The 23,253-nt window shown below is 38.9% G+C and overlaps 1 protein-coding gene and 1 long non-coding RNA gene across 3 annotated transcripts in view; one reads left to right on the top strand and one right to left on the bottom strand.

Annotated features, from left to right (window-relative positions):
• The window catches only part of LOC135315390 (uncharacterized), a 313,306-nt gene that overhangs the window by 288,511 nt on the left and 1,542 nt on the right, over positions 1-23,253 (bottom strand). The window contains exon 2 of one of the 2 annotated variants that reach the window (XR_010374853.1): positions 16,165-16,239. The exons of the other annotated variant lie outside the window; for it this stretch is intronic. This is a non-coding gene — a long non-coding RNA (uncharacterized LOC135315390). The remainder of the gene's footprint in view (positions 1-16,164; positions 16,240-23,253) is intronic. 2 annotated transcript variants of the gene reach the window in all.
• Positions 3,471-14,895, top strand: CDX4 (caudal type homeobox 4). Its single transcript, XM_009512793.2, has 3 exons — positions 3,471-4,200; positions 9,181-9,326; positions 11,871-14,895. The coding sequence occupies exons 1-3, from the start codon at positions 3,768-3,770 to the stop codon at positions 12,075-12,077; spliced, it is 786 nt and encodes a 261-aa protein (XP_009511088.1). The 5' UTR covers positions 3,471-3,767; the 3' UTR covers positions 12,078-14,895.

The following is a 23,253-nucleotide window of genomic DNA, read 5'->3' as shown; positions in this document are numbered from 1 at the left end:
TCTTTTTGCCTCAGTAATAAAATAGATTTCGTAAAATTTTCAAGCTTCATAGATGGGCAGATTTGTTTCTTATCTCCACATAAAAGGAAGAGTAACTTTATGAGTAGGGTTCCTAATAAAAACTAATACAGGTATAAACACCTTTAATATAAGTTATTGTTGTACAGGCCAGTTTTAATCTACCAGTAGTCCCTGAAACTGCAGTTATAATAGTTGCCATTAAAACATTCAATTGCACATTTGTGATTATATTATTACTCAGATTGGAAATGCGCTTTGGAGCGGGACATATACCATAATATACCACCTATATTGCCTGTACAAACAAAACTTTAATAGTTCCAGTGGTTATCACCATGCTTGTTATTACTGCTGGATTTTCATCAACCACTTGTTAGAAAACTAGAAAATTTTCTTCCCCAAAGATCAAAAAAGTACATTTAATTTTACACACATAAAACTTCACTTCAACAAACACCAAGGCAATTCCTGTGGAACCTGGCTATGTAGATCAGTTATACATAGCAATTTAACAGGGGGAGGAAAACATGGAAAATTATAACCTGGAAGTTCAGTCATTCTGGCAATCCAGCCCTCTGAAGTACGTCAAAGAGCACAGCACTCTCGCTGCCAATACCACACAGATCCTTCCCTGTTCTATCACTCACTGCAGAAAATGGTGTAAATACAAACCCCCAGATGGATGAAATTTCTGCATGTCTAGCCCACCTCCTCGGAAGCGCTTTTGCTTTCCCACCATCCCAGAAAGTCGGAAGGGGGCCCATAGTAACACGATGACAGTTCCACAAGCACTTTAACCAGGCATAGACAGCACACCAGCCCTTCCTCTGCTACCAGCACTCATTGCCATCCCTTCCCCCGCCACCCCCGCAAATATGGACAAGGCAAGGGCAGTCACCCACTAGAAGGGTTCCTTTAACTACAGTGTTAAGTACTATCCACTGAAGATTCAGTGGTTCTGACTCTCTGAAGCTACTGACATGCTGGATGTGAGCAGGAAGGACATATGCATGGCCAAGAAATGCCTCTTGGGAAGGCAGACTCAGATTAACCAACAATTAGCTCTCAAAAAACATCAAGCCCAAAATTTCTGGTAGCCTCAAGCTACTAGACTACATGCAAAGGTACGGTTCCTTTTCAATACATCTACGCGGTTCTGTTACACAAAATGGGAGGCACAGAAGTCAGGGTGCAGAAGATCATTCAAATGTTGCCATTTTAGTTATCTTATTCTCACTCTGGTGTTAAAAATCTGCAGTCCTACCCAGGAATCTTATCCTGCTATGTAAATCTTTTTAAACAAAATGCCTTATTCAAAGCTTACTATTGTTAGCCGATATCAAATCAGTGTAGCAATTCGCCATCGGGGTATCTTGATCTAATTATGTTCTGGAAAGAATCGAAATAGATCTAAAGAAAATTCAGATAATGGAACAGGCAAAACAAGAAAGGGAAAGGAGGAGCATAAACAAAAGATAAAAGAACAGAGAATAAAGGATAAAGCTGTGAGATATAAAAATAGGATTAGGTGATAGTGAAATTGTGGGGGGTATGCGCAGAGGCATCCCAATACAGAAAAAGGAAGACCAGGCATTAAAAATGTCACCATCATCTAACGCATTCCATGAAATTAAATGTCATTCACTGAGGTGCAAAAATGGTGTGCTTAGGAGTAGAAGCCAAACCATGTGTCTGACCTGAAATCTATGAGCAACCAATGCTCATTTGGACTATGTCACTGGATTTCACGTACAGTCAATGGAGACAAAACTTCACCCTCCTATAGATCTGCCTGTGACTGACAGCTCTGCACAACATTCAGCAACGCAGCGGAATTTTACTACTGGCATAACGCCCACAGACAGGCCAAGGATCCTTCCAGTGTGGGAAACCTTTCTTATTTGATTTGGATGATGTTCAGTGGAGTTCTTTGTTCTTTTTAGGGCACATCAGTACTAACAAGTTTGCCGGCTCAAAAACTGTGTTACAATTCCGTTTCTTTCAAAGTGAAAGGAACAACAGTCTGGTCCAATTTTTTTTTTTTTAACCATCTATTTTTATAAGGGTCACCAATTACAGAAGGCCTTGTTTTTCTATGTCTTATCCCATGATCAATTTCCTCAACATTCTAAGGGTCCCAAGTATTAATAAAGAAATCTATAAATAGAGCAAAATGAGTTATAAAGGTTTTGCTAGGCTTACCAGGAAAAATTATTTCCTAAAAACAAAAAACCCAAACCCCCAAAACCCAGAAGAGGAGTACCTTTCCTGTCTTTAAGAACATGCTTAGAATCCTTTAGTGCTGGAATTAGAAGTGATGTGTGAATACTAGTAGTGTCAAAATACAAAGGATACTGAATGAAAAACCACACCTTTGTAAAGGGAAACAACTCATTGTAATTTGCACCTCTTTTGCAAGCATACCCCTTGACAAATAGCTCATTGCAAAGAAAGCCATCCAAGATAAAAATATATCAAACTCACTCTACAACTTGTAACCAGAGAACCACATAGAGGCAGCCCTCAAGCCATAAGGTGTGGTGTAGTTCTCCCATGCTTAATATCAAGTTCTTAGTAAGGACGTACAAAACCACCTTTAGAATAACTTGTCTCGGTGGGAAGGCTTCCTCTGACCCACAGTGCAGCCGTGTGCTAGCCGCTTTACAGAAAAGCATCAAGGCAGTTCTGATCCACTAACTTGATAACCCAGACGTTTCTTCTGCTGATTGCACTTACCTAGGCTGCCACCGCTGAAAACAGACTGCTCCACAGCAGCGTCAGAGGAAGGAACCCAGCCTTTCAGGCAGATAAAAGTTCTCTTCAGTTTGAAACAGAAGCCACAATATTACTGGGTCTAATCAGAGACTTTTTTCAATACTTTTTACAGTCATTTATTTTGTACTTCTGGCATCATCTTTGTTAGGAAGATTTATTGTCTGCTTTTTAAAATTTATCAGTTTGCAATGGCCACCAGATGAAGGAATCGCTTTAAATCACTCTGTATGGGGAGAACGTGAACATGTGCATTACAGTTACAGCCTTAATTTCTCCCATGCTGGAAAACTACTCAGAAACATCAGTAACGAGGGGAAAATTTTTGAGACAGTTCTACTCAGGACATGATGTTTACAAGGTGCTCCGTATTCTGAAGTTAGTGCCTTACAATTATTCACATTGACTGCATCCATTAATTTAAAAAGTAAAAATGAGATTTTTTTTTCCAGTATCTGAGAAATTAAGAGAGTAACCAATTTACTTGGTGATTGGTAACACATCACAAAAATACAGGTTTCGGACAAGAATCACTTGAACGCCAAACACTGATATTACAGTTCCCACTGTCTCCTCTTAAAAAAAGATCTATTTAGCGAGTTACAAGTACAAGCAACTGTTGCATCATCTTCCAGTCCTGGAATTGCTGCTGAATATCAGGGAAGGGTAATAGGATAGATAAAAGTTCCCTAAAAGAGAAAGCACAGAACTAGCAGAAAGGTGGGGTTGGTCAGCCCTTCATTTGAATGTAAATGTAATTATGAGGCAGGCAGTTAGGCTGACGTCAGACAAGATCTTGGTAAACCATTACCACCAGCACCTGGTAACACAGTTGATAATAAAAGAGGATGAAGTAGAAGATTCCAAGCAGAGCGGCATTATTAGAGAAAACCAATCAGAGTTATTTTTAAGCAGCGAAAGAAAATGTGGAAGAACAAGATGTTGTGACAAGGTATTTACAATCTGTGAGCATCATGTATGTGAGCTCTCTCCTGGATAAAGAAACCAGCATGTATCCGGGATCTGCAAGGTGCAGCAGCAACAACCTGCCAGTGCAAAACTTTGTGTCCACTCCGCCCTATTCAGATTACATGGGATATCATCCTGTGCCAACTCTGGACACCCATGGGCAGCCGGCGGGAACCTGGGGATCTCACTATGGCCCACAGAGGGAGGACTGGAACGCTTACGGCCCAGGACCTTCCAGCACGGTTGCTGCTGCACACATCAATGGCTCGCCTCCTGGACAGGTCTCCTACAGTTCTGCTGATTACAGCTCCCTCCATCCCGCTGGATCCGGGGGGTTACCTCCCGTAGAAACAATTAATACACAGCAAATCTCTCCCAACAGCCAAAGGCACAGCTCTTACGAATGGATGAGGAAAACAGTGCAAGCTAACACTGCTGGTAAGTGTATATTCAACTTTCAACCTGAGAAAGCATCTATCTTCTGCTATCACTGATCTTATAAATAATTAACTTTACTTGAAGCACATAGGTTGGTGGGTCATTTATGACATTTATTTAACCTACTGCTGTTTAATGCAGTTTTAACTAAATTTGCACTAGTTTCACTTTCATCCCATAAAGGCTTTACAGGGTTACTACAGCGGAGTGGCTGTTGGGTTTAGATATGGCTGCATCTCACTCAAGTCCAAGAATCTTTGTTGTAACATTCTGTAAAGCACTTTGGATGGAAAACATGATACTCGTGAGAATGTGACGGAACAGTGAATGCAGCAACATTAGCAGTTACAGGCAAAAATACTACATAATTGTTTCGTGCCACAAGGTAAATATCAATATAAGATCAGGTTGATCTTTTCAAATCTTCACAGACTTTTCAATACTTTTAAAGAAAATTATGCCCTCTGATCCAACTCTAGCGATTATGCAATTTTCTGCTTTCATTCCTGTGTCTTTTTTCCCCAGATTTATTAGAAGAAATATTCCTAGAGAAGTAATCAGACTCAAATGATCAGCATAGACTGTTTTCTTTGCAGCCCACATTTCTCATTAGTTAAGCTTCTTTTTCATTTAGTTTCAAATCAGTTTCACAGGATTTTTCTCAAGTGCCAGAATTTTGCAGCTTGCCACAATTCCACAATTAAAAATCACTTTCTTGCAAGCGCCACTCATTGGTGCGCCTGGTTTTGTCACAAGCTGCACACCAGATGAACCTCTCGGTGTATATTCCCAAGGTGTAAATTGGGTGTAGCAAGGTTTGCCAAATCTATTGTTAAGGTTAAAAGTAGTAAGTGTGTGTTAGAGAGCATCAAAGAAAACGGTCTAAAGAAAGGAGTGCGATTACAATTGACGCAATCTTAGGAGACACAGAAAATCAGCACTGCCGCTTGAGCACAATCCTCCTTCAAATGGTTATTACTCAGGAGCAAAATTAGTCTGGTAATTGTTTCTTAGTTATAAAGCAGATACACAGTTTTCCCAATGTTACTAAATCTAAAATGCCTCGCGAACATTAAGATATCACAAGGCCATCCTTCCACTTGGAGCCTCCACAAAGCTCTTCAAAGCCAAGCAGATTTATAGTCTGTTTTTTTCCCCTTACGTATACTCATGTAAATCAGCAGTAACTTCATTAACATCATTGGAGATTTCCAGGTGTAGAAGTGATGCGAGACTTGAGTGTAGACCAAATTCAATTGAGACTACTGAATGTCAATGAGGCAACCCTGCCTCTGTCATGTCACTGCATTTTAAATGTGTTAGCATTCTTAAAAGATAAAACAGACTTAAAAATCTAAATCCTGGTTTTACACTTATTGCACAGACATGGAAGGCCCAGAAATGTTTTTCACATGCTTGCTCAACTTTATAAAATATATATCTGCAATTCAGAAAAACAGTTATGTGCTTAAATTCATCTCTAGTCCGAAAAGCACAGAGAATTTACACGCATGCCAGAACATTTTATGAACAATGCTGGACAGGTGAATCGGGGCCTGTCAATAGATACATGTCCTGAGGCTGTACATTCCTAGAGCCCTGTCCTTTGAAGTGTTAAAAACAGCTCTGGACTTCACTGAATTGGGCTCAAAACATGAACGCAGCTTAAAAAAGGGGTTTGGGGAGTAAAGCACCAAATGTGGTATTTTGCAAAACAAAAAGTACAAAATAGATTTGGCTTTTCATTGGTGTTTTTAAAATAACATTAACTAAAACCTGGAAAATTTTAATACTGACAAATAAAAAGTTGTGAAAAATGATAGGAAATTCAAACAAATAATGACAAGGCTAAAATCATGCATGTAACAGCTACATATTAACTTATCAGTGCTTTATCTAGAAGATAACTTAAGAAAACTTACTTGATGCCATTATAACCACTTTTTGAAACAGACTTGCTCTCTGTTTTTGCTTATTGCCATAACATTATTCATGCTATCAAAGTAGCTACTGGCTCCTCCCCCTCAATATTATCGCTGCTTAATACAGTTCATTGCTCTAACGTTTCAGAATTACAGCCCTAAACTTTACAAATACATTTCTATACGCAAGCATGTGTGTGTCCTTAACTTCACTAGTGGCATGTACTCACATGGATGTATGTGAGCAGAAATCAAACCCACATGTAAGTAAATGAGGCAGCCTACTGAAATACTGTCCTAAAGGCAATGGGAATTATTTCTGAGGCAATGGGAATTTTTTCCCCTCTGTTTAGACTCTATTAAATACACTACATTTGTATATTTGTAACATTTGTATTTAGCATTTTATACAAAAAATTAAATTGCAAGAAAAGTGAAATGCAAATTTACCTGACCAAGTAAATTCTCAGGATGAAACAACATCATGAACACAGAAGTACTATGTCCTTTAAATAGACAAAATTTGATTTTAAATTATGTATCTTCTTACTAAAAGACCATAACTGTATATTCAGAACCAAACCCTTTTTCCATTTCAAATACACAGACATTGCAAACTGATGAGACAATACAAAATTTAAAACAAGAAACATCAAAAGTTTGTTAAAGGTATCTGCCCAGACAGGCTATCAAAATGAGAAAAAGAACATTTACAGAATTCCTTAGAGTTTCATCCTGTTTTTACTAAAAATCAATGACAAAATGCCCTATCAACTTCACTTACGTAAGAGCAGAACTTAATTTCTAAAATAATTTCTAAAACATATGCAACCAACAGTCTAAGAATATGTGGTTTATGAGAGCAAGAAAGCCTCTAAGGCATGAAATTTACTGAAAAGAAGGTATCTAAACACGGGCCTAGAAAACAGATCTGATATCTTTTAAAACTTCATATGAAACTTCATCTGGGAATGACCTTTCTCAGGAAGAGAGTGGACTTTAAGAGGAGCAAGCAAAAGGACAACATTATTTTTATATTTTGCAAGATCAGCCTCAGCCTTTTTTTAACTATAGCCAACACATTTTACATCTTTGTTTAAAAAAGCAGTGATGTACAAGTAATTCAGATTACATCACACCAGAAACACAGCCAGAAAGCAAAATAGAAAAGCAGAAAAAAGGCCAGGCCCCTGCTCTAATGCCGATTTATTTTGCTTTGTAAACTAGTTGTGACATCTATTTTCCACTGGCCTACATTGTCTGAGGTTTTGAGGCCTATCTGTCATATTGAGGCAACAGACCCTTTCAACACTTCTCTTTGCTTTGATATGCAGTCTTGTCTCTTCCTTCTCCCTCTTTTCTTCAGGAGTTATATTGCCGGAAAGGGTGATGATTTTCACAGCAAATAAAGAGGCCTTCTCCTAGCTTTATTGTCTTCAGAAGAAATGCTCTGTGAATTTTATGACCAAGGGGAATGGGGAAAACTACTCCTTTTCTCCACCCCCTCAAATCATGGCTATATTTGCTGATTATAGTGAAGCCGGAATAACCCTGTTGAATTTTAACTTGTTTTCAAAGATTACCTTCTAAGCCTTTAGTTTACAAGGAACGTGAATATCTGTACTATTGTTAACACTATAACTATCACTTAGGGCAAATATTTCAAAGCCAACAATTTGTACGTTGGAAAAAAGTACACCCGGTTTGATGATTTAGTCCTGCAAATTTAGGTAGAAAAACCTTGTAGCTAGACGTCAAAGTGGCACAGGATTTGGGAAAACATCCATAATTATGCCTATTTCAAACTGTCTTAAGCTATGTCTACTTCTAGCCTTCAGATAAAAATATCGCAGTCTATCCCTCGGTGTTGGTCCAAAATTAAAGAGACTGAGGAAAAAGTATTCCTTCATCTATTTCTGTCCTTTTTTCCTCTGCTAAGATGAAAGAGTCTGACATTTGTTTAGGGCTTGTAAATTCCAAACCAATTGGCTTGTGTTTCTGAATGTGAAAGGGGTTCTTGATAAGATCTCCTTGTCGCTCCTTTGTGTGGCGTGTGCTTCATCTTAACACCTCAATGGATTTTAGGGAACCACTTTAAAGGAGTCTTTGTCCTACAGTTTGTCCCAGAAAACTCACATCAAAAAAAACCTGGGAAGATCAGAAGAAAAAGGAAAACTACCTAGTTGGCTGTTGAAAGTGCAAAGGAGAACAAATAAGTTGAAAAGTGATCTCTCCGTATTATTGTTACGTGAAGAATTGTTAAAAAAAGTCTGTGAAATGAGAGATACCTTCTAAACATCAAGGAATGCTTCTCTTAACAGTATTCATCCAATATATCTTAAGAATATTTGTTTTATACATTAGAGAGAGGATGATACTGAAATCCTTTTACAAGTATTTTATTGCCTCATCATACAACTTGCCAAGTGCCTTCAACTTGCAAAGGAAGCTCAGCACACAGCACGGCACGCCCAGTAAGAGCTCTACAGCCACTCAGCATCTTGCAGGACTGGACCTTTCTGAAAAAGTAACTGCAAGTTTTTACTGAACTTACAAGCATGTCCTATGGCCGCACAAGAAAGCGAAAGCATTTCTAGTAGGATATTTCTTTGTGTAATGGAGGTGATCTTTAAAACCTCAAAGAGTTAGGACACGGTACAACTAAACAAATTGCAACTGAACTTCACTCTTGAAATCCTGCGTATTTATGTCCGTGTATACACGGAAGTCGCTTTAGTGAGCACCAAAATGAAACCCCTTTGACATCAAATATAGCCAGCACCAGTTATGTACTGCTATGAATTATTTAAGATGCTTCAGGGTGTTTGTCGCTTGAGCTTTACATTTAAATGTATGTTTATAGAGAGAGGGAGATAAAGAGGGAAAGACCGTTATGATAACCAACACTCACTTGTTCCCTCTACACCCCGTAGTCCTCCTCTGTAACACAGAAAACAATCCTGTGCAAGTCCTCTGTAGTTTAATGAATGTCTGTAAAATGTCCAAGATGTTTGAAAGAAAGATGCTATAGTATTAATAATATTTCTTTCTTAAACAGGTAAAACAAGAACAAAAGAAAAGTACCGAGTCGTTTACACAGACCATCAGAGGCTAGAATTAGAGAAGGAATTTCACTGCAACAGATACATTACAATAAGGAGAAAGTCAGAACTTGCAGCAAACCTGGGACTCTCTGAAAGACAGGTACACAGAAACTATCCATCGTTCGTGCGCACCCATTCACCAGACACTGTTACTGCCAGAGGACATGAGCAACATTCACGTTCTGTATCCAAAAGTAGTGCGAAGGCAACCATGATAAAGTTTGTGAGTATATTTGACATACAGAGAATACACTACACAAATACAAATCAGTAAATAGGTCAATGTGACAGAAACCTCCAATTATGGGTAACTAAAAATTAGGAAATCATTTATACTAGAAAAAGTGGCTAGACAGCTAGAATTTAAACAGTTCAGCTTAAGATTATCTTAGCTGTGTTCTCAATAGTTATGACATTCACCATTTTATTTCTTCTTGCAATCCCGGAAAATGGTGGCCAGAAAAAACCCAAAGCACTGGATACATTTCAGCTGTAAGCCGGGAAAAGAAAAACTCAGCATTCAAAGAGCAATCAAACAAGATATCCATGTATTTTTTGTTACAAGTTTACTCCCACTCTTTCCACAGGCCACGTTCTTCCTCAGTCAGTTAGATTTCAGCAGATTTTAAGGAGATTTTACAGCCTTTGATTTTTAAGTCAGGATTTCTTTTTGCTATTGTGTTCACAGGTACTTCACCTATAGTAGTTCACACCCACTAGGTACAGGATCCTCTAGGCTGCTAAATTTGGTGCCAAGTTTTTATGCCTATTATACACATACATGTAGCCAATCCAGGAAATCTTCAGGTGCATACTTAGATCCATTGCTTCTGTGGAAAGCAGCTCTGCATTCGATCATATCAAGTACCTGTTTAAGCTCTGTCCAGAATAAAGACAGTCTCCTGAGCAGCGGCCTAAGTACCTTAGGTGTGTTCAAAGACGAGAAGAATTCAGGATAAAGAATTCCCTAAAATCACTGTGTTGGAGAGCACGCTTACGAAGCGCAGCTCTGCAGTCTGCAAATATAGCAAGTGTTGAATCCAACCCTCCTTATACAACAGAATTTCAATGCTAGAGTTGGAGGATAAGGGAAGATTTGGCAATACTGAATAAGGCATCTCATACCGTAGCAGCCAGATTTATCGCCCCCAAGTAAATCTAAAAAGAAAGATCTCTTGCTTAAAATTTTACCAACTTTTGTTCTTTCTGAATATACATATTCAGCTCTCTCAAATATTCTCCTCTTTCAGTGGCCTCCTCTGCTTCTGCATTCAGTCTGTGCAAGAACATGGAATAAAGAGAGACCAGTTGAGGCTGGAAGTGTAAGGATCCATGGATAAGCGATGATATTTTAGGACCAAGCACTGGAGGCAGTGGTGTTCAATCTCAGTCATAAATAGTACATAGATTACACTCTGCAGACTACAAGTGGCCCCAGAAAGTAACTACAACAAACAAGTTATCATTGGTGGACTAAAGTTTGTTCTATAGTAGGGTGTAGCTCCATCAGAAATTTTCAGAGAACTGCAATTACAAAAGATTTAAAACCTCTGCTGTAATGTTATGCAAGCTGGCTGATTTCGAACACAGACATGCCTGGAGTAACCACTGACACCGCATAAAGCCAGGAGTTTCCTCTTATGTAGCTGTTGCTCTTAAAGCCATCCAGTCCTGGACTAGTACATTTCCTTCAAGTATAATGCAAACAAAATACATAATCTATCTGCATTTCCACCAGACTCATAACAAAGCTAAATGCTTCTTACTCCCATTACCAGAAAGGTAATAAAATAATAACTATTTGGAAAATATTAAAGAGATTTTTAATATAAGGCAATGGTACAACTTTCTGTATAATGTTGTATTCAATACACCTTAAAGGATATAACAGAAACGGTAAAGTGGGAACACAGAAAATTAACAATAAGGAAAACAGATGGGGTTTTCTACTCATTCACACTTTCACGTAAGGAAAGAAAATACAGGTACTTAAACTAAGAGTAGATTTCAAACAGATAGGAGCCTTTCCATATGCACAATTAGCCTGGGAAATTGATTGTCATTAAGTAGAGCTGATATATCTATTTATACACAACATAGTATGTAAGTATGTATTTTACATATATCAATACACAGCCCAGTGACAAAAAAATGAAAAACTTAAAACACGTAATGAGAATACACATACACACAAAAATCACTCACAATATAAATGAAGGACCCTCACTACTTGTGTTCAAAATCATCTGTAACATAGATGAAGAAGTAATCTTTAAAATTGTTCCATAACAACACATGGTACTGTCAAAGCTGAGGTAATGAACTAGGTGGACACTGGGTCTGAACAACTGAGCTGACGCCTATGTTCCTAAATAAAACAGAGCAAGTTCACTTTACACCAAGTCAAAAAAAAAAGGGAAAGTCATTTTCTATTATGACGTAGAAAACGAATACAGAGTAACTAAAAATTTTCTCAGTGCACAAATCCAGTGCTGGCTTTTTTGGTTTAGGGTTTCTGGTTTTTTTGGGGGTGAAAGTTTTTTTGGTGTTTTTGTTTAACTTATCTCTATTTTCATCGCTACTATTACTGTAAAAAAGTTGACCACTACTTTGAATTAATCAGGTATCATTTATAACACCACAGGTGAAAATCTGGTTCCAGAATCGCCGAGCCAAAGAAAGAAAAATGATCAAGAAGAAGATATCTCAGTTTGATGGCAGCGGGGGCTCAGTTCAGAGCGACTCTGGTTCACTCAGTCCAAACGAAATATCTAGTTCTCTGTTCCCACCACCACACGGAATAAATGGATTACAGCCTAATGACATTCATCAAGTCATCGTTTCAGAATGAACAGCGGGGGGGGGAAGGAAAAAAAAAAAGGCAAGAATGGATTTCCCCGCCACCCCCACTCCCTTGAAAACTCACATTTGCAAAGGACCATTCTCATGTCTCTGTCTCCAGAGTGCTGATTTCTAAGTACAGGATCTGGGACTATTATCAAAATATTTTAATTATTGCAGAAACCTCAGAGAACTTGTGCTGCTAAGATTCATCACTCCAAATCTTTGAGTAGGAGGTAATTTGCTTCAGACACTGACACAAAGAATGACACAACTGAAGATTCAAGTAAATGTAGTTCTAGTCTGATCATACATATACACAGAAAACTAAGTGAACTGATTATAAAATAGAGTACTATTGCATAAAATATAAGATGCTGGGTGTATTTGGTTTGTTACATTTTATATAATTAGAGTAAACCGTAGATGTTACTAATTATTCACACTTAAGTGTACTGAAAAGAACGCTACTTTTTGAAAGCAACGCAAACATTTAGAACACTTCTAAACACTCAAGAAACATAACAATGTTGCCATACAACACACTGCATTTAATCAATCAATTCTTCTTGACCCTATGCAATTGCATTCAAGCATCCTGGTCTCCTAAGCAATAGTTACAGATATGTAATATCATACCAAAGCTGCCAAGATTTGTTCAACTGTTAGAAATGCAGCTATTTGTCATGCACATTAGTAAATGCCAAAGAGTTTCGAAGATACAAGTATTGCTTCAATCTTCAATGAAGGCACATATTATTGCTCAAAAATATGAGCACAAAGGTAATGGAAAAAGAATTGTTACTGCCAGCAAACCACCAAAAAGCAAATAAAGGATTTGTTTAATGGCCCTAAACCTTTTAAGTGAAATAGTTACAATCTTGGGCCACTGATTTTATATGTGACGCTTATTTTGGGCTAAAGGCAAGATATATCCCAAAGCAGCTGACGCTGTATTTCAATGCTGCGATGAAGCAGCTTAGCATTCACAAAGTCACAGCAAACATAACAAAAGAAGTGTTCACTCCATGTGCACCCCTGAAAGAGCACAAATTAAGGATAAATGCGTTCACAGTGTCGTTAGCTTTAATTACTGGTCCATGTTGGCAGGTGAGAAGGTAGCAATGGTATGTAGGAGACAACCGATGAGTCTGGAAAAAGTAGAAAGAAAACACAAAGCACTAAAAAAATCCCCAAATCCTTCAGTTGTACTGTTTCTTGGAATTTCATAATGTGAACTTTTTGATAGCATACAAGCAATGGCTCTACTGGAAAAACTTAATTTTACTGAAAATGTCATCAGGAGAAAAGGTAATAAAAAGGGAAGACAAGAAAACAAACAGAAAACACTGTTTTCTGGCATTTGAAAAGCCATGCATCACTTATTTCAACAACATCAAACTCTTGGTCTCAGAAACAGCAGATCAAATCAAATGCTCTGCATCACCCAGCACTGATAACACACTGAGCAACACGGACAGAACTTGTCAAAGCACTCGTCATCTGGATTCAATAGATAAGATCACTTAGATTTGAAGATGTACCTCACTGTTTCGCAATTATTTTACCATAACTGTTAGAATAAGTCCACGAAAGCAATTCTGTCAGGAGTCACAATAATAACACTCTTCAAGAATAAATACTAAATTATAAAACTGTAGACACAAATGTCTCAGGCTGAACTAGGAAGAAAATCTGTAACAGAATAAGATCTTACTGACTGTAAGCATCTTGAGGGTGGTTCTCCAATATATTGCTAATGATTTCTTATTCATATGGCTAAAATAAATGGGCATACCTTAATGCAAACAAACTGCAAACAGAAAATCTTCTGTGTATAAATATTTACAAAACTCAACCCTACGAGAAATTGAGAATACTTCTGCATGGCTTTAATTCAGGATCTGCTAAAACTGCTATATTATAGTGTTATGTGACTGCATGGACATTTTAGAAGACAGAGCAGTAGGTTATAGAACATGCACACAAACAGATCTACTTCTGTTTATATTAATAGAAGCATACACGCTAGCAGACAGCGAGATGCATGCTGCTCTGCTTTTCCTTCAGAGAAATCCATGCGTTTGCTCTGTAACAGACTTGGGAGAGGAGGCTTCCCCAGTTCCGGCAGCCCCTCTGCCTGTGTTCTCCTTTTCTACAAGGATGTAGAAGATAAAGTAATTTCCCAAGAAACTCATGAAGAAAGTAGCTGTAAAACTTTAGACATACAAGAAAAAAGGGACAAGGACCTTTACCTTGCTACCCGAGTCTCCAATGACCAGAAGGCCTACCTCTATAGAAGAGCAGGTGACGGCTTTTGCAACAGTGACAGAGAAATGGAGAGAGAAAACTTTTTTCCTAGTTTCTAGATTTTTTTTCTGCGATCAGTTTTCAAATCAACAAGGAGGAATGGCAAGTGAAGAGCTATGAACATACAACACGTCATTCATTATACTTGTATACCAGAAATGCATGGTTTAACTTAAAATTTCTCTTTCCTTCTAATTTATGCCAAAGTTGAAATTAAGAACTTAAATAGTTCTTTACCAGGTTCATATTCAACATATTCACAATTATTTATCTTGCAGTTTCTAAACAGCTCCAGTCTACCTTTTCGAATTGCAGGCAATCAGGAAACGGTTCTGACAACCTGGGCAGAAGAGCCACTGACACCACTGACTGGACTTCAAAACATCCACTGTTCGTAAAGGAAACATTTAAAATGAGACTCTTTTAGTGTAAAATGGGAGTTGGAACAGGACAGAAAGCACCTCCTATGGGATGTTTAAAATCAATCCTGTCAATAAAAAGTGTTTTCCTTTTTTATGATCTTCACCCTGAAAATTTTCCATCAGGTCTATTTTAAATATATTCAAAGCATATATTAATAAATATTTGGGGGAGACAGTCTCTTTCATGCACTAAATAATGAACTCTAAGCCTAAAAACCTGTATCATATTATCTTCTCTGGCTACAGCTAAGGCAAATAAGAAGATATTCCCCCTATCTAGCACCCTGCATAACTACCCTCCACCCAGAACATAATGTCCCTTTAAATTTAAGTGTAGCGCCACAGCTGTTTCTCAAAATAATCCAAGAAAAAAACCCACAACATTAAATCCTTTTAGAGTAACCTGGATCATTTTTAGCAAACTGGATTAGACAGCGATTAAAAAAGCAGTCATGTTACCAGATCAGGAGGATGGGAAGCCATAAAGAGGGGAAATAGCAAGCGGCTGAAAGAACATTCTTGCTCTGTCTCTGACAGGGTTTGGACACTGTATCTGACTGTGGGCTACGCCTTTTTCTTTTTTTTTTTTTGCCAGAAAACATTATCCCAAATCAAAACACAATTCAGAACTACATGCTGGCACATTTTAATGGCCCATTAAAGACTGCGTGACAGCCTGACAGGAGTCCATGCCATAGTCAAGTTCTGCCAAGACCAGTACAGGAACACAAGGATCAGGACATGCAGGTGGGTGGAGGCAGCACAGCCTTTACAAAGTCCCTACATGGCTATTATTTCCCGGGCAGCTATGTTTGAATCTTCTACATTGCCTATGAGAAGGAAAAGCTTCAGAAGATGTGATCCAGCCCTTGTATTTAATTTTTGTATTTATGCGGGTGAGAAGAAACACTAAAGGCTATAAATAACATTTTACAATATTTACCTTTCCTTCTTTGAAGACTTCTCCAGGGATTTTAATTAGACTCTCCCTTAGCACCATTAGGCAATTAAAATAATAATAAATCAAACACTATCCTTCCCACCAGTGGGTATTTTCCCCAAGCGCTCTGTTTCCTGTCTTTTTCACTTTACGTAAATAGAAAACCATCACACTGTTTAAATTCAGCTGTTTGATTGGTATTTTGAGTTTGCAAAGCAGTGAGCCACTCTAACACCATGCTGATATCAAAAGAAAATTCTGCATCACACAACTGTCTAATTCCAGCAGCCAGCAAATCCCTTCTGACATTTATTTGAATCATCTTTGTTCTTATGAGAATACTGTAGAGATGCCAAAGCTTTAGGGACAATTGCCTTTCTCAGCCCCACTATCTATAAATACTTAATCAAGAAGGAACACTTTACCACAAACTGTTCATGCTGAGACTCAGTGCAGCCGCACAGTGGTTTGGCTTCATTAACTAACTTCTAAATATTGATCTGTGGGAAAAAATAAAGACAATTAGAGATTTATCTGTAGTTACAGTAAGGACAGAGTTTAGACTAGAAACTGGAAAGGACCCTATTATAAAATTTTTTTTTTAATCATAATTTAAAGAGAAAAGAGCATAACTTAAACCCCTCATTGACCATTTGTAGTAGTAATACAGGTCAAATAAAAACCTGGATCAGAAACTTGTCAACCTCTTGAAACTAAGATTACTTTTAGAAATTGATCTACCCCTACATTAGGCGTTTTCAGTATAAGCAGCACAGAGCTGCACACCCCTGCACAGAGCCAAAAACCTTCTAGATGCTACAAAATATTTGTATCACAAAACCAGTTTTATTAAGCTTCTCACATCACCCTTGACTTGCCCTACTTCAACAAATGAACATATAGAATCAGAGAATCATTAAGGTTGGAAAATATGTCTAAGATCAAGTCCAACCGCCAACCCAACACCCCCAGGCCTCCTAAACCATGTCCCCAAGTGCCATGGCTACACATTGCTTGAACACCCCCAGGGACGGTGACTCCCCCACCTCTCTGGGCAGCCTGTGCCAGGGCCTGACCACTCTTGCAGTGACAAATTTTTCCCTAATATCCAATCTAAACATCCTCTGATACAGCCTGAGGCCATTTCCTCTCGTCCTATCACTTATTACTTGGGAGAAGAGACCAACCCTCACCTCACTACAACCTCCTCTCAGGTAATTGTCTCCCCTCAGCCTCCTCTTCTCTGGGCTAAACCCCCCAGCTCCCTCAGTCACTCCCCTTCAGACTTGTTCTCCAGCTCTGTTGCCCTATCCAAATTTGCCTAATGAGTTACACATTTATCAACAAAAGAATGTGAACCTGCACAGAGATGATGGATGTGCCATCAATAAGCTGATGGAAAGGGAAAAAAAATTCTGCTAAATGCAACAGCCAAACCCACAGGAATTACCAGGGTCTTTTTCTCGTAATAGATTCCATAGCATGAAACAGGCTCACCTATACATTGGTTACAGTTCCCAGTCAAAGGTTATGCTTTTATTTCCCAAAGAGGAAACTAGTAGGTAAAGGTAACATTTTAGGATTTAGTTCAAAAAAGCCTCAGCTACTTCTCAAGCAATCTTAAACCGTGTTGTTAACATCATTTTTAAAAGAAAATACTATTTGCATTAAAGGAATGATTTTTATTATTCCATGGATGCACTAAACACTAATAAACCTACTGAAATTATCTGCAGCACATGGCATCATGCCGTTTGGGTAAAGGTTTCATAGTCTGAGAATGAAAAACACTACCACAGGTGAACGGCTCAACGGAGGGCTGAACACTAGATGGCCAAGTTGGAATCACAGATCTGAAACCCATTATTAGCTGCTGCTTCTCATGAGCAACAGAGGTTAAAAATGTTTGAAATGCCTATCAACCCCTATCAACTTAATACTTTGATCCATTAACTGAAACTCCCTAGAGCCTGATATTGTTCCTATAACCCCAGATAGCAAAAGTAGAGGAAATAAAATACGAAACATTAAAATTAGTGAAAACTTAGAACACTGCCTACAGATACCTCAAAAACAGATGGGATGCAGAACAGGGCACCAGTAAAAATCTCAACATTTCACATGGTTGTTTTCTACAGGTTGCAGAATTCCCCTCTGAAACCCCTTATCATACCAGTTTTCAGGCAGCCGGTGCAACTTTCTCTGAATGAGGCATAATTCTGCCTCAAGACACTGGCAAGGACACGCATGATTTTAGCAGCGTGCATTTGGCATACTGCCGCCCGATCGCTGTAGCTCCAAAAGCCAACCGCCACAGCAACTAACGAGGCTGCCAGTAACCAGTGCAGCAACAAACCCGTCTTCCCCATCTCACCGGATGGCTGCACTAAGGGACAACGAGAACAGTGAGGATGAGAAGGATGAAAACAAATTCAGACTCGTACCTCAAAAAAGGGTCTGGAATTTCCAGTGTTTGACATAATTCCAACTGGAGCGGTGCAGCCACGCAGGCCTCCCAAATTTCATTATGCATCAGATGCTATTGAACAGAACAGTCCAGCTCCTTAAGGGTTCTCCCCACTAAACCCTTATCTGTTTTTCATGGAATAACTTAAACCACATTAATTTCTCGACTTGGGAAATAACCTTGTATTTGTAGGAAATTAGTACTTCAGCAGTATTTTGGAATGCCAAAATTACTAAAAACATTTTCATGGAGATCTGGGCAGAGCTTTCCAGTACTGCAGAGCTGATTTATCAACATGAGTATTACTTTATCAGTTCAGAAACACAGGTCTTCCAATTCAATTAGTGAAAGTCATGGAATCATATCCCTCCCGCAACAAGGCTCAGAATCAATAAATCAAAAGGACCTCTGACAGGAGCTATCACGTTGTTTAAAGGCTGTTTAAAAATGTTACTGCAAAACCGTTTTGAGGTTTTCAGTGACAAAGATAATAAAAACATACTTGCAGTCACTTTCTATGCCTCAAAATTCAGTACGTAATGAGAACCATCCTAAGCTCAGCTATTGGTAAACTCATTTCCATGCTAAAAACTCAGCAGTTAAGCATGCTTCACTATGTTCAGGAATAAACCTGCCCTAGGACTGAAGTAAAAGGGTAACCAAGAAAAATTGTGGTTTATAGTCAGGTTGATACACTGTGTGCTGGCAGAGGAGTTAGAAACAGTTGGATGTGAAAAAGGACACTTTTAAAACTGGGTATGCAAGGAAAACCTGAAATATAGAAGAAAACTATTCAGAATGTGATTACGGGTACCTAGATAGAAGAGTGCTGGACAGAGAAATACACCACTGCCACTGCGCAGGCATTCAGCAGTGATTCTCTGTACTTAAGGGAAGAACCATACCAGGTATTACCAGGGCAGCTGGCAGCTTGAAGGCTCTAAGGGGCAGAAGCGCCCGACATCACACAGCATGCAGTTTGCCTCCAGCAAAACAAAACGGACTCTGACTTTTTGGCATAAACCTGTAGGTAGTCACTGACATCTAGTTCGTCATCCACATCCAACACAAGCACACCTTTTCCATCAGTCACATGTAAAACTCCCATCCAGCCCCTCATTCCCCAGAGGGAAGGAACTGGGGCCTGGAGCATGGTTAGGGCAGCTTTATATTTAATACACTCACAGCCCATTTTCAAGATTTGTCTTCACACAGTTCTGTACGTGTTCTGCTGCAGAGTTACTGCTTACCACCATGGCAAATTGACAAACGTGGTGTGCCTTCTGTGCTCAGGAGGACCACTTACTGCATCTTCCTCTCTTGGAAGAAGAAGTGCAAAACTCAGTTTGGAAGGCAATATAAGTCACCAGCAGCCTAGCACATGCAGGGCAGCCAGGAAAACAGGAAGCTTAACTGAAACAGGCTTGAAAGAAAGTGGTTGTTGGCCAAAACACTATGAAGCATAAACAGAGGTTCTGAGACTACCACAGCTTAACTTGCTCCTGTGTATGGTTAACCCTGGTTCCAACCCAAACCAAGCTCTCCAAAGTTGCTCATGTGTCACATAGGTGGAAACAGTTCTTATGAAAACCATTCTTTTTACATCATGCAGTGGTTTTACACCAGCGGAAATTATCTGTACCACGAGACATCTCATTAATAACCACCACATCCCACCAGCTGATATCTTCTACAAGTTCATTTCAGCATTTCCAGAACTTTTCACATTAGGAACTGAATAAACAAGCTAACCAGGAAAAAAAACAAACCCCCAAACACCTCCCCCCCCCCAACAAAAAACTCTCAAGATCTTGTATTCTGAACTCTCTCTTAAAAAGGAATCAGCAATCTCAGCTTGTATGAACTGACTCAGGAAGGGGGTACCTTACAGGTGAGGTCCAACACTGTTTATTCTGTTCACTCTGTTTGAAAAAGAGAATACTTCTGCTGTGTCAAAACTGAGGCATTCGCACCTCCAGTGAGGCCCTGAAGTTCTGAATCCCCTCCACTGCTGGAGCTGATGGTAATCAAGAAACAGGATGGCTCATCCACCAGCCTTAAAACACATTCCCCAAATTCCAAGAGTATATTCCTGTTATCCAACAACCTCTTCCTTTGCTGAAACACATAAGTGTCTGAAATGAGTGAACTGTGACAGTCAACATGACATCTCTTGTTGCATATTCTTCCTTCTGAATGATGACTGTGTGGTGGAGGTTTACACAAAACAAAGGTGGCAAAAATATATCAGAAGACTTGGTATCTCTCAGGCCCACATTAGCATTCACTTTCCATGTTCTCTCAATAGCCCTTTTATTTCATACAACGCTTTGCTTTAGCTCCCGTCTTTCCTGCACTCTTTGTGTCTATATAAGAACACTTTTTATTCCAAGAAAGGAAGTGATTTGTGTGGATAAACATTGCCAGAGACCATCATCTCTCCACAAACCATTCGGTTTTTATGACATAATTGTTTCATCTAATAAACTGCACCCTAAAAAAATATTTAAAATGAGGCATCTAAATACTCCTTCCTGAAAAGCCATAAAGTTTGATAAATCATACCAAAAAAGTTCCCTCTAATATTTACATCTGAAACTCAATGCTAAGTAGGCATTCTTCAAATGCAGGTATGGGTTACAAAATGCATTTTTCTAAAATGGTCTATTTTTACTCCAGATAGTCATCATTCCTGCAAAGAGACACCCCCCCACCCCCCAAAAAAATAGTCTACTGAAACTTTAGCTGAACTTTGACTTCAAACTATTAATTAAAAAGCATAAGATGTGCAACATGAAGCTAATATAGCAAAGTATCTTCTTCAATTAAAGAGACTTCCGTTCTTGGTTTGCTAATACCTCAGACGCTCATTATAAAGAGGTCACACAGTCTATTAGGCCATAAATCTACACCTCCTCATCTTAAGCTTCAGTTCAGGAAATTATTTTCCCACTTGTTTGAGCACCTAACAGAATCCATGCCTCAGCCGCACCAAATGCTCGCTTCTGTCACAAAGCCCATTTACATGTCTGTAACATTAGCTTATTTATTAAATCTGAACCCAAGTCACTTTAAAATCCAGGTTTTTCAATTAAACATGCAGCAGACTGCTGCGGGATCTCTCACTGTTCACACCTTTCCCTATCACCTGCACCTCATCATTGTCATAGCTAAGGTTAAAGTTGTAAATCCTTGCAGACAAGTACATGGTTTCTTTATTTCACTTTATAGTACACGTACTGCTTGTCTCTCGTTCTGTTTCATCCTTCTAAAATTTTCAAGAGCTTTGTATTTGAACAAAGCTGAACACATGCAAAGAATGGGAAGCAGGCTTGGCTTTGTAGCATCCAAGGCAGGTCCTAAGAACTCTAAAATAAACCTAGCACAAATCTTAAAGGGCTTGATCCACATCCCAAGTCAGTGCAGAAGCGCTTATCCCACTGAGAGGGGGATCCTGCCAGTAGGGCACAGTGTCAGGACCAAGTGCAATCCCAGACTACGCCCCTCACGAGTTGCCTCTTGCTCTCATTTAGTCACGCAAGCAGGCTGCAGACTGCTCCTGAGCCACTTGCAATTGTCTGCTCCCATGGTTCACCTTTCTCCCCTACGTATCTAAGTGTTATGCAGAGCACTACACATAAATTGTCAGATAAGGCTGGAACAGGGTTAAGTCCCTCACCCTCCCTAGCTCTGTGCAGCATGGAGCCAGTTTTGCCAAATGACAGTGAGACGTCTCAGTGGCAAATTTAATAATCATGTTGAACAGCCCTTACAGCTATTGGAGTCCATTAGTAATCCTGCTCTGTTATGAGGACTCCCTTTACCACTATCGTATCTTTTCTATCATTTAGCTGGTCACTAAGCTATCCTTCATCTCAAACCAGCTTAGTCTCAGCAGGGAGACGTTTTTATAGAAAACTATTCTGAAATCCAAATACTTTATATCAATGGAATTACCACCAGTGTCATTTTAGGTTTATAAAAACACACACCTACTTTAGCAAACAGGGACAGGATCTCTCAATTCATAAGGTTACAGAGATGCTGTTGGAAGTGGGCAAGAAATCTTTGCTCTTTCGTTCAATGCTAAGAAATCCTTGCCACTCGTGTGCCCACAATTCCTTTAACAGGAGTATTGCAAAGCCATGGCCCAGATGAAATAGCAATGATAATCAAGAAGTACCGACACCAATAGTTAAACACAGAAAAAGATGCCAAATATTTTTACAAACATGCCTTCATCTAATTATTTAAGACAATGCATTTCACATTTATCTGGGTAAGGGTTAGAAATCCTGCCTATGGCCCCCTATTCAAATTATTCCTCTGCATATGGAAGCACCGGTAAAATCTCTTCACTTGTCAGCTTAAAATGTTCTAAGAAATAGAAATACACCAGCAAGGTTCTTTAAAAATCAGTGGCTATGCAAAGCTTTGAGAAAACAAGAAGTGTTTGCAGCACTGCAGAGAAGATAAAGCAATTATGTTTTCACTATTTTATTTAGCATTCTGCAGCGACAGTGCTGGAAAATGCTTCCATAATAACCTATGAACACGTTCCATGGATTTCTCTGAAACAGTGCCAGAGCTGTCTAACTTCTGCTCAGCAACAGCACACAGCCTTGAGCCCAAAAGCTTGCATTTAGCAAATCCTCTCAGGAAATGCTGCCCAAAAGGACATCAGGTTACACACCCTGCAGTTATATTTTAAATATAACTACCTTTCTCATAGACAGTTCACCAAAGCTGCCAAGATCGAAGACAATCTCAACTAAATATTAAAGCCTATAATGTAAATGCACAGCATCAGACCTATCATTTCCTAAAGTGTTCCGAGTTTTATATTTTTGACTTTCACATTGGTTAGAGAAGACATCCTAACAGAGAGTAAAATGAAGGCCAGCACCTCACTAGTAACCCAGTCTAAAACTTTATTTCACTAGTTTCAAGACTTCCTATGGGTTATGAATGGCAATAGTGTATATACAACTGAAGATCAGCAGAAAAACATTAGATTCTCAATTACAGAATTATTTTTACTTCTTTG

Source organism: Phalacrocorax carbo, chromosome 11 (genome assembly GCF_963921805.1).
Source record: "Phalacrocorax carbo chromosome 11, bPhaCar2.1, whole genome shotgun sequence".
Classification (NCBI taxonomy): Eukaryota; Metazoa; Chordata; class Aves; order Suliformes; family Phalacrocoracidae; genus Phalacrocorax; species Phalacrocorax carbo.
The sequence above is the reverse complement of the archived record's forward strand: the minus strand, read 5'-3'. Positions and strand labels throughout refer to the sequence as shown.